General features: G+C 39.1%; 1 protein-coding gene across 1 annotated transcript in view; it reads right to left on the bottom strand.

Annotated features, from left to right (window-relative positions):
- The window catches only part of LOC117303093 (E3 ubiquitin-protein ligase UBR4-like), a 134,122-nt gene that overhangs the window by 10,986 nt on the left and 107,121 nt on the right, over positions 1-16,015 (bottom strand). Inside the window, exons 92-104 of the mRNA XM_033787171.1 lie at positions 15,650-15,803; positions 12,905-12,948; positions 12,015-12,095; positions 10,137-10,224; positions 9,473-9,554; positions 8,833-8,986; positions 7,179-7,492; positions 6,249-6,321; positions 5,353-5,453; positions 4,522-4,621; positions 3,756-3,884; positions 864-953; positions 618-740 (exon numbers count right to left, since the gene is read on the bottom strand). Coding sequence (XP_033643062.1) covers positions 618-740; positions 864-953; positions 3,756-3,884; positions 4,522-4,621; positions 5,353-5,453; positions 6,249-6,321; positions 7,179-7,492; positions 8,833-8,986; positions 9,473-9,554; positions 10,137-10,224; positions 12,015-12,095; positions 12,905-12,948; positions 15,650-15,803 — 1,533 coding nt within the window. The remainder of the gene's footprint in view (positions 1-617; positions 741-863; positions 954-3,755; positions 3,885-4,521; positions 4,622-5,352; positions 5,454-6,248; positions 6,322-7,178; positions 7,493-8,832; positions 8,987-9,472; positions 9,555-10,136; positions 10,225-12,014; positions 12,096-12,904; positions 12,949-15,649; positions 15,804-16,015) is intronic.

Raw genomic sequence — 16,015 nt, 5'->3', positions numbered from 1 at the left:
CCAAAGTGAAGTAAAATCTCACTTGAACTTGACCGTTGCTACACCCAGTAAACAAGCATGCCAATCAATGGCTCAATCCAGCTGATTAGAAATCTGGAAAACTAACCAACCACCCAACCAGCCAGCCAGCCAATTAGCCAGCCAGCAAACCAGCCAACCAACCAACCAGCCGGTCAACCAGCCAGCCAACCAGCCAGTGAACCAGCCAGTGAACCAGCCAGCCAACCAGCCAGCCAACCCGCCAGTCAACCAGCCAGTCAACCAGCCAGCCAGCAAACCAGCCAACCAACCAACCAGCCAGCCAACCAGCCAGTCAACCAGCCAGTCAACCAGCCAGTCAACCAGCCAGTCAACCAGCCAGCCAATTAGCCAGCCAGCAAACCAGCCAACCAACCAGCCGGTCAACCAGCCAGCCAACCAGCCAGCCAACCAGCCAGTCAAGCAGCCAGTGAACCAGCCAGTCAAGCAGCCAGTCAAGCAGCCAGTCAAGCAGCCAGTCAACCAGCCAGTCAACCAGCCAGTCAACCAGCCAGTCAACCAGCCAGTCAACCAGCCAGTCAACCAGCCAGTCAACCAGCCAGTCAACCAGCCAGTAGACCACATTCTTGCATAATTACCTTCTGTGGCTGGTATTTGTAACCCTCTCTGCATATACAGCATGTCAATCCAGACTCATCCACTAGTTCCTCCATCTGTTTCAGCACAGAGCGCTCTGCAGTTACCTGCCCCTTCTCATTAGTCTAGTGGTTAAAACAAACAAAATAAAATCAGAAATCTTATTCCACTCAAGAGTTACATTAGAAAGTAAAGCTTGTTGAATAACTATGTACAACATATTGAATTGGATTCCTGTATGTACTTACTGACATCCCAAGAGCTCCTAGTTGCTTTTGTCTCATTGCCATAGCAAGACGTTTCTTCTCTGCCTTGGTCTGGGCTCTCACTTTATCAATCTAAGAATTAACGTAAGGAAGGAGTTCAAAATAAGTCATTTTGTAGTTTGCAAAAATGTTTATATCAAGAATTAAAGCTTCTTTCCTATTACTTTATATTTGAGATACACAGGGGTGAAGTTTACACAACTCAATTAAGCTCTGAGATAGGGGCCCAATGATCTTAGTAACGCTCCAACACGAGTAAGGTGACATACTCATTCAATGGGGATGAGAGTTGCCAATTATACTAAGATAGGGGCCCAATGATCTTAGTAACGCTCCAACACGAGTAAGGTGACATACTCATTCAATGGGGATGAGAGTTGCCAATTATACTAAGATAGGGGCCCAATGATCTTAGTAACGCTCCAACACGAGTAAGGTGACATACTCATTCGATGGGGATGAGAGTTGCCAATTATACTAAGATAGGGGCCCAATGATCTTAGTAACGCTCCAACACGAGTAAGGTGACATACTCATTCGATGGGGATGAGAGTTGCAAATTATACTAAGATAGGGGCCCAATGATCTTATTAACGCTCCAACACGAGTAAGGTGACATACTCATTCAATGGGGATGAGAGTTGCAAATTATACTAAGATAGGGGCCCAATGATCTTATTAACGCTCCAACACGAGTAAGGTGACATACTCATTCAATGGGGATGAGAGTTGCCAATTATACTAAGATAGGGGCCCAATGATCTTAGTAACGCTCCAACACGAGTAAGGTGACGGACTCATTCAATGGGGATGAGAGTTGCAAATTATACTAAGATAGGGGCCCAATGATCTTATTAACGCTCCAACACGAGTAAGGTGACATACTCATTCAATGGGGATGAGAGTTGCAAATTATACTAAGATAGGGGCCCAATGATCTTATTAACGCTCCAACACGAGTAAGGTGACATACTCATTCAATGGGGATGAGAGTTGCCAATTATACTAAGATAGGGGCCCAATGATCTTAGTAACGCTCCAACACGAGTAAGGTGACGGACTCATTCAATGGGGATGAGAGTTGCCAATTATACTAAGATAGGGGCCCAATGATCTTAGTAACGCTCCAACACGAGTAAGGTGACTTACTCATTCAATGGGGATGAGAGTTGCCAATTATACTAAGATAGGGGCCCAATGATCTTAGTAACGCTCCAACACGAGTAAGGTGACATACTCATTCAATGGGGATGAGAGTTGCCAATTATACTAAGATAGGGGCCCAATGATCTTAGTAACACTCCAACACGAGTAAGGTGACATACTCATTCAATGGGGATGAGAGTTGCCAATTATACTAAGATAGGGGCCCAATGATCTTAGTAACACTCCAACACGAGTAAGGTGACATACTCATTCAATGGGGATGAGAGTTGCCAATTATACTAAGATAGGGGCCCAATGATCTTAGTAACACTCCAACACGAGTAAGGTGACATACTCATTCAATGGGGATGAGAGTTGCCAATTATACTAAGATAGGGGCCCAATGATCTTAGTAACGCTCCAACACGAGTAAGGTGACATACTCATTCAATGGGGATGAGAGTTGCCAATTATACTAAGATAGGGGCCCAATTATCTTAGTAACACTCCAACACGAGTAAGGTGACATACTCATTCAATGGGGATGAGAGTTGCCAATTATACTAAGATAGGGGCCCAATGATCTTAGTAACACTCCAACACGAGTACGGTGACATACTCATTCAATGGGGATGAGAGTTGCCAATTATACTAAGATAGGGGCCCAATGATCTTAGTAACACTCAAACACGAGTACGGTGACATACTCATTCGATGGGGATGAGAGTTGCCAATTATACTAAGATAGGGGCCCAATGATCTTAGTAACACTCCAACACGAGTAAGGTGACATACTCATTCAATGGGGATGAGAGTTGCCAATTATACTAAGATAGGGGCCCAATGATCTTAGTAACGCTCCAACACGAGTAAGGTGACATACTCATTCGATGGGGATGAGAGTTGCAAATTATACTAAGATAGGGGCCCAATGATCTTATTAACGCTCCAACACGAGTAAGGTGACATACTCATTCAATGGGGATGAGAGTTGCCAATTATACTAAGATAGGGGCCCAATGATCTTATTAACGCTCCAACACGAGTAAGGTGGCATACTCATTCAATGGGGATGAGAGTTGCCAATTATACTAAGATAGGGGCCCAATGATCTTATTAACGCTCCAACACGAGTAAGGTGACATACTCATTCAATGGGGATGAGAGTTGCCAATCATACAAACTCCAGAAAATGGCCTGGGCCTGGGTTCCCCCTTATTCTAGCCCAGAACCTTGAATTTGTTACAATTTGGGAGGTTTACAGACTGTGTGCTTCACCAGAAATACATAACTACAGGTAAGAGTACAATTTCAACTACTTATTTCTCACTTTGGTGACTCCTTATACATGTACTTATTGCAAGAAAATTTGGAGGCTACATGTAATTGAGGTTTTAAAAAATCCTGAAATCAGGAAAAAATGCAGAGAAATCACACGGCTGATTTTGGAGGGGCATTGATGGATGAAGAGGTAACTATTTGGAGAGGGAGGGTGTACCACCTCAGAGTAATGTTTCACTGACTTCACAAGCTCTGTTCTCTAAACCAATCAGGTTGTGAAGCGAATTTTACATCACATGGCTGCTCGCAGCGAATGTTTCACAAAAGTTAAACTGTTGCAAATAATTTGTTGCGAATTTGTGGCGCTCAAAATTTGTATCGCAATCGCATTCAACAGAAATTTGAACCAGGCTTAACTGGAGGGTGTAATTGTTTCTGACATCTTACCTTTTTGGCTACCTCAGGGTTAGGTTTGAGTGACTCCATTAGATTCTCTGATAATGATCCAATGCCTTCTTCACTAGAGATCTGCTCCATACGATGGATAGCAAGGATACATTCAGCACCAACTAACATCTGAAAACAAACAAAATAAACTCCAGAATGAAGAAGATGATAACATGTAATGCTGATGGGGACTGCCCTCAACACACTGTGAGAGAGAGGGAGAGAGAGAAAGCAAAAGCTGCAGCCAATCAGTCCAAATTTTATAAAGCTGCCAACCTAAAAATACCGCTTAGCAAATTTCTTTCCTTAGCAAACAATGACTGGGGCACCAGATGCAAAAATGAAAATTTTAAAACCATTTTTAATGCGTACAGGCTTTATGAAATTGGGCACGGATGATGATGATGACTATGATTGATTGCCCGAACATAGTTTTATCTATAACTCATCCACAGATCTGGGCCTGATTTCATAACTCTGCTTACCATCAGTGCTTACAGAAGCAGGGAGTTTGGCGCTTACGTCACACGCATTTCAAGGGTTAGCGGGAATTTTTTTTTGCTTTTAAGCGTGCGCACCCACTAGGCATTCTTCGCTTACATAGCTTGCACAGTGCGCAGAAAATGGTGATCGTAAGCACAGAATTCCATGTGCATGTAAGCAGAAATAGGGCCCATGATTAAAAAAAAAGAAAGAAGATTAGTTTATTTTAGTCAAGAAAAAAGACTAGTTTTGAAGAGACACAACAATTAGGTTTCTGCATTACCTGTGTAGCAGGGTGCCCAGTGCACAATCCAGTGAGTAACCTCAAGACGTATGGTAGAACTGCCTTGGCTAAGAATTCCTTCCATGGTGGAGACTCAAGACTGTTAAGAACAAGAGAATTAACATGAGTAGAATTATAACATTAGAAATGCATACCAAGCAGAGAGGTGTTTGGTTCTTCAACCTTCTATTCACTCAATTCAGCTAATGACATCACCCATGACAGATCTTGGTCGCACAGTTTTGGAAGTCCGACTCCCGGTGCGTTACGGTGCATTACGCATTAATGTCTTTTTAATTTTTGTTATATTTATCTGGTAATGAAACCAAGCACCCCTCATAAGTGAACTTAATCACTGTAGCTCACAAGCCTGAGGAACACATGTAAACAAGGGTGCTTGCTATGTGGATCAGAAGCACTGGGGTAAACCTCTACTTGTCCACAAGGTTCTTTTACGTGCCCTACCAAAAAAAAAAAGGCAGACCATGCTGCTCATGGTCAGAGCAGCTGCCTGTGAAGGAAGTGCAATGTGTCTTTACAGGACTGAACTGAATACAAAACAATTTATTCAGGACTATAGTTCGGGGTATCATTGCGAGGTATGTACATGTACTCTATGAACTGTAGAGTCAGTTTGGGGTATCAGACATAATAGGCAGTGGAGAAAGCCTCAAAGACTGGTGTGCCATAATGCAATGTCAATAAGATATATAGTGCTCAATAAACATCTTGACTTTTTGCACAGTGCTTATACAGACCCATTGTACAACTAGCTTTCTTTGAAGTTTTCAGTCTTTAGTTTTATTCAATAGTAGATTAAAAATAGCTTACTTTGATGCCTGAGGTAGATTTCTTGTGATGTAGCTGACAGCTTTCTCCACGATACCTTCTTTGATTATCAGATCCTTTAACTCGTTCCCATTGGCGTTATTCTAAGAAGAAAATAACAAAATTATTTAATATTATCTTGCAAGTGCAACAACTGCAACATTTGATTTGCAGCAATGTGCAAGCCGTTATTATCTCAGTAAACACAGCTTTGTGTGTACATACATGTAGGGGAAAGGTTTAGATCAGACACTGTGTAGTTTCACTCGTTTGTTAAGTTGAATGGCACTATTGGTAATACCGCATAGTGAAAGCAACTAATTCTGCACTGCAGACACACACATATTTGTATGCATTGCATTAGCCCCAAAATTGCCCCAAAAGGGTCGAGTTAAGTTTAAAGGATTAAGGCGCTTTGTCAAAACCTCCTGAGCATTCCTCTACAGACAAGCTGCGGACTGGCCAGCAAATACCGCGTTGCTAATGACCTCGGACAGTCTGCGAAAGAACAGCTGTGTGCGTTAAAGCGGTGAAGTTTATTGAGCTATCCATGCCAGCCGCTATTTTTGGTATTACAAAAAGTTTCATAAACAGTTTCATTTCAGGTTATGAATAACAGCGGCTTGGACATGGACCGGCTGTATGATAAATAAATTCATGTCCCGGCCTTAAGATTCCGTATTGAATAAACACATCCAGAGTTCTTCCCGTCCCGTCATATTTTCCCGTATATAAAAACATATTGGCTAATTTCGGAATGATTATGTTTTTAAAATTAACAAAGATTTGGTTGCTACGGGTCCTTTTGTTATCAAAGTCCGCGGAATCGAGCAGAAAGGACGCAGAATGCAACGGCTTCGAGGTTTTGACACGGCCCCTAAGATAAAGTTGTTATTTACCTCTATCCCTGCAGCGATAGCACAGAAACACTCCAAGTGGATTTCCTCATCTTGTGTGTGATCACTGTCAAATCTGAAACAAAAAAAAACAATAACAGAAAGGCCTAAATTTGTCACAGGTACACAAGATGTTTGTTTGCCTTAATAACAGTAATGCTGAAGTCCTAAAGCAACCTTAAATTGAATTTGATGACTTGAATATTACACTTTGAAGCTAAACCAGTTCTACTTTGCTTCAAGCCTGTAAGGTTTAGGTGTTCAGTTGCTATTCATGTTAGGTCTGAAGGAAAATTAAATTGTGAGCAAGTTATGATGTCAGGAATCAAAACTGTTTGTTTAAGATCAGGTTGTCATTATAGAATCTTGCTTTTCACATCTGAGGAATTTAGTTCATAATCTATCTAAGACTAGATAAGAGTTTGTCTACCTAGGTTTTCTAAATCTGGCAATCACCCAGCCAGCCCTACCTACATTTAAAAATTGTCTAGTTTTTTACATTTTTTTCAGAATATTTGGGTGTCCTATATTTCATTATCAGATCAACAAAAAGAGTTATGAGGCACTGGAAACCTTTGGTAGTTGTCAAAGACCAGTTTTCTCACTTGGTACATCTCAATATATGCATAAAACAACAAACCTGTGAAAATTTGAACTCAATCAGCCGTCAAAGTTACGAAAGAATAATGGAAGAAAAAATACCCTTGTCGCACAAGTTGTGTTCTTTCCTTGAATTTGAGACCTCAGCTGAGGTCTCAAATTCAGTTTAAATATTTTATTGAGAAATTACTTGTTTCTTAAAAACTACTATACTTCAGAGGGAGCCGTCTCTCCCAATGTTTTATACTATGAATAGCTCTCCAATGCTCATTACCAAGTAAGTTTTTGTGCTAATTACCAATAGTGTCCAAGTTGTTGAATGGTTAAACTTACTTGTGGAAGTCCAGGTACGGCTCAAAGTGGAGCACCAGTGTGGTCATCTTGTCCTTATCACCAAAGGATAAGAATGGTATAATCCTCATCAGACCTTGTAGGACCGTTGAGTGGGATCGTACAAAGGGACTATTAATACGATCTAGTAAGACAACCAGCTGGGTCTTATCACATGATAAGATGACTGTAGGTTTGCCGTGATCCAATGGTTCATTGTTAGCTTCTTGTAAGATGACTTCCATGATGGAGAGAAGTTGCTCAGTTACTGCAGTCCCACCTCCTGATCCAGGCTCTTCATTCTCGGCAAGAAGCACCTAATGATGATAATAATAGTGGTTTCTTAAAGGCAGTGGACACTTTTGGTAATTGTCAAAGACTAGCCTTCACAGTTGGTGTATCTCAACATTATGCATAAAATAACTAACCTGTGAAAATTTGAGCTCCATCGGTCATCAAAGTTGCAAGATAATAATGAAAGAAGAAAACACCCTAGTCACACGAAGTTGTGTGCGTTTAGATGGTTGATTTCGAGACCTCAAGTTCTAAATCTGAGGTCTCAAAATCAAATTCGTTGAAAATGACTTCTTTCTCGAAAGCTATGGCACTTCAGAGAGAGCCGTTTCTCACAATGTTTTATACCATCAATCTCTCCCCATTACTCGTAATCAAGAAAGGTTTTATGATGATAATTATTTTGAGTAATTACCAATAGTGTCCACTGCCTTTAATATACATGTATAGCGCGCATATCCGTCACACTCAATGTACTTTAACATACAATAATTTCCTGCATGGTATGTGGGACTACCTTTAAATTATTAGACCAACTTCTTTTACACAGCATCATGTATGGTTTACAAGGTGCAACATGTAAGGTGCAATATGCTGTTAATCAAACCAGGTATATCAGGGTGAACCCCTTCTCTTTACGATATTGCACTGTGATCTCTTATGCAATACACCACACACGGGACCAATGGCTTTACATCCCATCCGAAGGACGAAGCATCATGGTTAAATGTCTTGCTTAAGGACATCGATGTCACGGCTGGGGACTCAAACCCACACACTGCTGATCAGAAACACCAGAGTTTGAATTCGGTGCTCTTAACCAATAGGGCATGACATGCCTACAGTCAAGACAAGATCATACATGGTAAGTAATAAGGGGAAAAAAGAGTAGGCACTAAGATCTTAAACGACTGTTTAAAACTGGCAGGGTTTTAAAAGGCTGTTTTATTTAGACCAAGTCAATACTCATTTATCATTCCCATTCATAAATGTCCTTATTGTTAAAAAGCATGTTGTAAAATCTGCCATTTTCAGTGTAAATTTTCAGTTCATGTCCGACCTTCGTTTTGCGTTGGGTAAAAATTGCATAGACGCACAACGGTTGTGCATACGCGCACGTGCAAATACATTGAGTATCCGGTAAGTATTCATTGCGTTACACGTAAATAGCGCCAGCATAAGCTTGCGCACCACGTGTATGTTTAAACACTGTGTTTATATCACACGTTTAAACATGGCTACCTGATCTCCTCTCGACCAATCAGAATGGATAAACTGTCCCGGGTATTTATGAATGCCCTATATTAGCATGGTTTTATTAATTTTACATTAGCTGATATGAAATACATGAAATCCACCCTACCCTATTCAGTACAGCTAACATGATGTTGACAGCTTGCATTGTGGGTTCAATCAAACGTTGACGATTTACTTTCACCTTGGTGCAGAAACACAGCAGCTTCAAGAGAACGGTCAATAGCTGACGACCTCGCACAAGATCCGTCAGACATGCAAGCCTGCGCGACAAAATCAATTACACAATTATCAAATCACCTCGAGTGTTATCAGAATAAAGTTTTAAAAAGTTGAATTCTGAAACCTTACTTAAAGGGTCTGGGTACTTTTTGTAGGACACAAAACACAATGTCCACAGATTTACATGTACATTAAACTAACAGGGTTTGATGGTAGAAGGCTTTCCTTAAAATATTACTGCTTAGGTGCTGTAGTTTTTAAGAAATGCCCAGTTTACGACACAATCTAGGAAGCTACATTGTATGTAAGGGGATCAACTTAAGGGTATGAAAAGATTTCTTTCAGGATTAAGTAAGGAAAACTGACTGAGCAATTTAAAAAGTTGCAAGTAACTATTTCAACAAAATAATTCCCAAACACAAAATCATGGTTAGAAATTGAACAAAATGAATTGTAAAGCTTATAAAACTAAAATAGTTAGTCTATACTTGTTTTTGTTATTACATGAATGTTGATCTGCTACCTACCTGTGTAGTATGATCTCAAGTCCCTTACATTCACTCATAACACCAGCCATCTTATAGGTGTCTTCATCATCAGCCTCTTCATCTGAATATTCATGAGGAGAAAATCAACCAATCACAACCATTGTAAGATAAAATGCAGAATTCTAATTCAACAGTGAAGAAATATTACTTAATTAATGAAAAAGATTAAGAGAAAACACACATGTGACATTTCATGTCAACACCAGACGCCTCCTGCCAAAACTGTGTTTATTTGCTCATCAAATAGATGAGAATAAGAGCTTCCAAATACGCACAATTATACGTCCTATGAGGTAAGTATTTATGATCATATCAAATGTTCAAATCACATTAGTATCATGGCTGATGTTTCAAAGGTCTTCACTTTTAGTGCCATTTTACTATTGCCAAGGAGTGCCTGATTTTGGCATTGGGCGTTGCAAATCTTTTCTGACCAATGAATATAAATATAATATAGTAGTATAAACTACTCCCTGCAAATGACAATGGGCACGATATACTATTACAGGGATAAGATTTGATGTCTACGAAAGTTCCTGGAAATGTTTTTAAAATAAACTAGTGCTATAATCAAGGCATTGCTACCGTCTCCATTCCCCAGAATACAGACTTCAACAAGAAAACTGTTGCGATATTGACATACCACTATTGTTATCAACAGAGTCAATGATGTCCTCTGTAGCATCACCAAGTAGGCCTCTCATCCTATATACAATCCGCATTGGCTCTCCCTGAAATTATGAACACAAAGGTTAGGTTGGCTTAAAAGTTGGTTAGGTTGGTTTATACTTCCTGCGATACAAATTTTGACGTCACAGCTCAGTTTTCGCACCTCAACTCTTAAGAATTATCTGGTGCGAATTTGTGACGCCAAAATTCGTATCGTATTTGCATTATTAGGAAGTATGAACTACTGTACATGTAGGCTTTAGTGGTACATGTGTATCTTGCACTACTATTACTTTAAGACACTGGACACAATTGGGTAATTGTCAAGCCCCATTCTTCTCACTTGCTGTATCTCAACATATGCATAAAATAACAAACCTGTGAAAATTTGAGCTAAATCGGTCACCGAAGTTGCGACATAATGATGAAAGAAAAAAACACCCTTGTCACACGAAGTTGTGTGTGTTTAGATGGTTGATTTCGAGACCTCAAGTTCTAAATCTGAGGTCTCGAAATCAAATTCGTGGAAAATTACTTCTTTCTCGAAAACTATGGCACTTCAGAGGGAGCCGTTTCTCACAATGTTTTATTCCATCAACCTCTCCCTATTACTCATCACCAAGAAAGGTTTAATGCTAATAATTATTTTGAGTAATTACCAATAGTGTCCACTGCCTTTAATACTATATATTTCTGGTAATGAAACCAATGATGTATTATAAGTGAACTTAATCACTGTAGCTCGCAAGCCTGAGGAAATCTGTAATCAATGGTGCTTGCTATGTGAACCAGAAACCCTGGGTTTACCCCCTACTATTCCATGATAAGTGTTCTGGCTCTTTTACGGGCACGAACATGGGACCTACATGTATGGATTAATGTCCCATCTGAAAGACAGAGCAATTATGGGTAAAGTGTCTTGCTCAAAGACACAAGTGCTAAGACTAAGACTTGAACCCACACTCTGCTGGTCAGAGACACCACAATCTGAGTCCGGTGCTCCTAACAGCTCGGCCATGACGCGCTATCAGATCAGGTTAGCTAGAAGTATCTTGCACTCAGATCAGGTTGGCTTAGTGGTGTCCTCCATCTCAAACTAAACATTTCTTTAGCGACTTCCCTACACTGTATTTTCAGGCCTACATGCAAGTGTCACAGTGCAAGGCATATTCAGGGTCCCTTGGTATCATTACCAGAAAACAGAAATGCAAATAAATAAATACATCAAATCATTTTAAAAGTGCACCCATTACGATTCTGATGCATTTTATGAGATAATTTGGATGTTTTTTTTAAAGACCAATGACTAGCATTTCTGATTCCCAAATTAAGTACCCAACCAAGTCATTCTCTGACCTACATGTACATGAACAGTGATTAAAGTTTGCATTAACTCTATACACAAATCTCACCTCATTTTCATGAACAGTGATTCAAGTTTGCATTAACTCTATACACAAATCTCACCTCATTTTCATGAACAGTGATTCAAGTTTGCATTAACTCTATACACAAATCTCACCTCATTTTCATGAACAGTGATTCAAGTTTGCATTAACTCTATACACAAATCTCACCTCATTTTCATGAACAGTGATTCAAGTTTGCATTAACTCTATACACAAATCTCACCTCATTTTCATGAACAGTGATTCAAGTTTGTATTAACTCTATACACAAATCTCACCTCATTTTCATGAACAGTGATTCAAGTTTGCATTAACTCTATACACAAATCTCACCTCATTTTCATGAACAGTGATTCAAGTTTGCATTAACTCTATACACAAATCTCACCTCATTTTCATGAACAGTGATTCAAGTTTGTATTAACTCTATACACAAATCTCACCTCATTGTCAGGACACCAGATCTTTTGGTAGATGTACCTGACAGGTAGATCCAAACTGATGATTTTGTTGTTGACCAAAAGCTAAGTTGAAATTATAAAATACATTTTGAGTTAGTTTGACATTTTTTTAGTATTAGTAAAATTAAAATATTCCTGAGAATCTAAAGTGCATTTTCTAATACTAAGCAACATTATGGACTCATCACAACCAGGGCCCAATTAATTAATCATAATAATAATAATAATAATAATAATAATAATAATAAAGATAAATTTATAATGCGCAAAAACAATAGCAGAAAGAATCCGCCTCAAGGCGCTGGAAAAGAACAACAATAAAAGTCTGGACCAGACAAAATTTATACAAATCAAAGTAATACACAGGAAAATAATTTAAGGAATCTAGATACATAAAGCATGGTGCTGCTTAATTCCACAGAATTCTGCACTTATGGGGCCCTTTGAAGTGCACAATCCTATCTGCTGTATGGAGAGATTTCTGTGGTAAGCAGCGCCATGAAAGGTGGACCATGTTTGCTTGAAACAAAAACTGGACAAACAAAGGTTGTTGTGACAATAAAAATGAAATTTGCAACCAATCAAAATACATGAATGTCTGAATATTCATCAACCTATCAGTATGTCTGGTATACATCAACCAATCAGAATGTCCGCATTCTCTTGGTCATGAATATCTGAGTATTATATGGAAAGGTTTGCGGTAACACCATGTAATCTAATGAGTTGGGGTGGTTCTGAAAAGAACCGTTGGTTTCAACTCAACGTTTTTGATCAGTATGCTCTGATCGTCTTCTGGAGTATTCATCAACCAATCAGAATGTGTGCAATATCTAGGCCATGAATATCTGAATATTCATAAAGCTTCTTACCTCCATGCCTGTATCATCTTCAAGCAGTGCAATCAGCTCACAGTCTGTAAGGGAACAAAAAGGGCATAAATGAATGCTATTTCCATCTAAGGGTATGAGTGTTCAGTGGCAGTTTAAGTTGTGTCATGCGAGTCTCTGAACATGAAGGTGATTGATTGACCCTTGTGTAAGTTTACTCATGCGAGTCTCTGAACATGAAGGTGATTGATTGACCCTTGTGTAAGTTTACTCATGCGAGTCTCTGAACATGAAGGTGATTGATTGACCCTTGTGTAAGTTTACTCATGCGAGTCTCTGAACATGAAGGTGATTGATTGACCCTTGTGAAAGTTTACTCATGCGAGTCTCTGAACATGAAGGTGATTGATTGACCCTTGTGTAAGTTTACTCATGCGAGTCTCTGAACATGAAGGTGATTGATTGACCCTTGTGTAAGTTTACTCATGCGAGTCTCTGAACATGAAGGTGATTGATTGACCCTTGTGTAAGTTTACTCATGCGAGTCTCTGAACATGAAGGTGATTGATTGACCCTTGTGTAAGTTTACTCATGTGAGTCTCTGAACATGAAGGTGATTATTTGACCCTTGTGTCCAATTTGGCAGTTATTTATACAACCCTGTATTTAGTGAGAGAGCCATGGTTTTATTGGCACAATTAGCATTTTTTGTTAATTACTCCTCTTATGAATAAAGCAGAGAGCCTTCATTTCTTGACTTCCTCCATTATACGTTTAAAAAAAAATTAATGGAGAATTTGAGTGGCCTAGCTTATCAAGTTTACCTGCTACATCCATATCAACTGGCACTGGTCCAAGGTTCGGGGGATTTCCCCATAGACTTGCGTCGAAAAATTGCCTTAGCATACATGTACTGCTGGGTAATTGAAAATGCCAGCTTGTCTGTCAACAGATATTAACCTTATAGGCTAGATGATGCCAGCTGGCAGGCCTCACCGAAGCTTCCAAACAGTTATTTACTGTTGTGGTTAGGGGTGGGTTTGGGGTAGGGGAAAATTTTGTTTGACTTTTTGATTGGAGAGTCTAAAGAGAACACTAAGGGCTTGTGCTTATCCTCTTTTCAGTCGACCATAAATTTATTTATTTATCAAAGCAATGGGGATGCCATGTGTAACAAGATGTTTTTACTTGCCATCCTCCTTCAACCCCGACCCCCCCCCCCCCCCACCCACCCATGGCCCAATAATACAGCAATAAATCCACCATGTGTTGGGTGTATCAGTGTGTATTAGCATGGAGGAAGTATTAGTGTGCCATGATTTTCATGGCCCGGCCCACTGCATAGTGTTTTTTTCTGCAATACACAAAATGCAGGGGTTTTTGCAAAAAAAATTATTTCTTCAAAGACAGGAATGAAGTGAGAAACAGCTAACAACAACTTAAATAATTAAAACAAAATGTTCAACATTTATGCAGACGTTGTTGGTCAAAGTCAATGATCTCTTGACACTCTTCATAAGATATTAGTGTCAGGAATGTTCGTTGCTTAAAGCCATTATACACTTTCGGTACAGAAAAAAAAAAAAGTTCACAGATTTACAAATAATTTACAGGGTTTACGGAAGGTAATGGTGAAAGACTTCTCTTGAAATATTGGTCCACGAAATGCTTTACTTTTTGAGAAAACATTAAAACAATATCAATTCTCGATAGCGAGAATTACGGATTTATTTTAAACACATGTCATGACACGGTGAAACGTGCGGAAACAGGAGTGGGTTTTCCCGTTATTTTCTCCCGACTCCGATGATCGATTGAGCCCAAATTTTCACAGGTTTGTTATTTTATATATAAGTTGTGATACACGAAGTGTGGGACTTGGACAATACTGTTTACCGATAGTGTATAATGGCTTTAAAAGGAAGGTACACGTTTGGTAATTACTCAAAACAAATATTAACTTAAAAACTGACTTGGCAACAAGCATTGGAGAGCTGTTGATAGTATACAACATTGTGACAAACGGCTCCCTCTGAAGAAGAATAGATTTTTAGAAAGGAATAATTTCTCACTCAAATAATAAAAGACTTTTAGCCAGAACTCTTTTATTCCAATCAGAAAGCACACAAATGCGTCCAACAAGGGTGTTTTTTTCTCTCATCATTTTCTCGCAACCTCATTTTCTCACAATTTTCACAGGCTTGTTATTTTATTCTTATGCTGGGATACACCAAGTGAGAAGACTGGTCTTTGACAATTACCAAACGTGTACCTTCCCTAAAGAGGCATTGACTGTGTACTTCAAAAAACGGTCAAATAAAAACAGGGCAGTATGACATTTTTTAACTAGTGCTCTAAATCTGTATGTATATCATTTAAACTCATTTAAATAAATCCATCCTCCTTCAATTTATATACAGGTTGTATTCCAAAATGGTCAAACCCATACTACTGCGTATATTATTCAAGTTTGTTTCTTCTTTCAATCATATCTGGGTAATAATTGTTACATGGTGATTTTAACAGCTCTGCATATCTACTTTAAGAGGTCCGTTATCAAATTCCTAACTGGATTAAATTCCTACATGGTTCATGACATACATCTGCATATCTTCTTCGAAAGGTTCCTTACATAATTCCTAACTGGGTTTAATTCCACATGGTTCTTGACATACCGCTGCATATCTCATTCAAGAAGTCCCTTCTTTCATTCTTACTGGGTTTGATTCCTACATGGTTCATGACAAATCTCTGCATTATTATTATTATTAATAGGTCATGACATACCTCTGCATATCTTATTCTTGATATCTCTCATAAGTGGACCCATATACGGCTCGTTAAAGTTGTAAGGATTTCCTTGCATTCGCCCCTGGAGGAAGTCTTCTTGCTGTGGATCTTTCTCTAGTGTCATGAAGAATACTCCTACATCATTCTCCTCCTTCAGAATAAATCCAAGTTCAGAAATAGTCAGTTTATAGAGAGAAAAAACATGTTTTTTAGAGGCACTGGACACTATTGGTAATTACTCAAAATAATTGTTAGCATAAAAACTTACTTGTTAAGGATCAATGGAGAGCTGTTGATAGTATAAAACATTTTGAAAAAAAGGCTCCCTCTGAAGTAATGTGTAGTTTGTGAGATTAGATTAGT

Source organism: Asterias rubens, chromosome 19 (assembly GCF_902459465.1).
Source record: "Asterias rubens chromosome 19, eAstRub1.3, whole genome shotgun sequence".
Taxonomy (NCBI): Eukaryota; Metazoa; Echinodermata; class Asteroidea; order Forcipulatida; family Asteriidae; genus Asterias; species Asterias rubens.
Note: the sequence above shows the minus strand (reverse complement) of the source record. Positions and strands in the feature narration are given on the sequence as shown.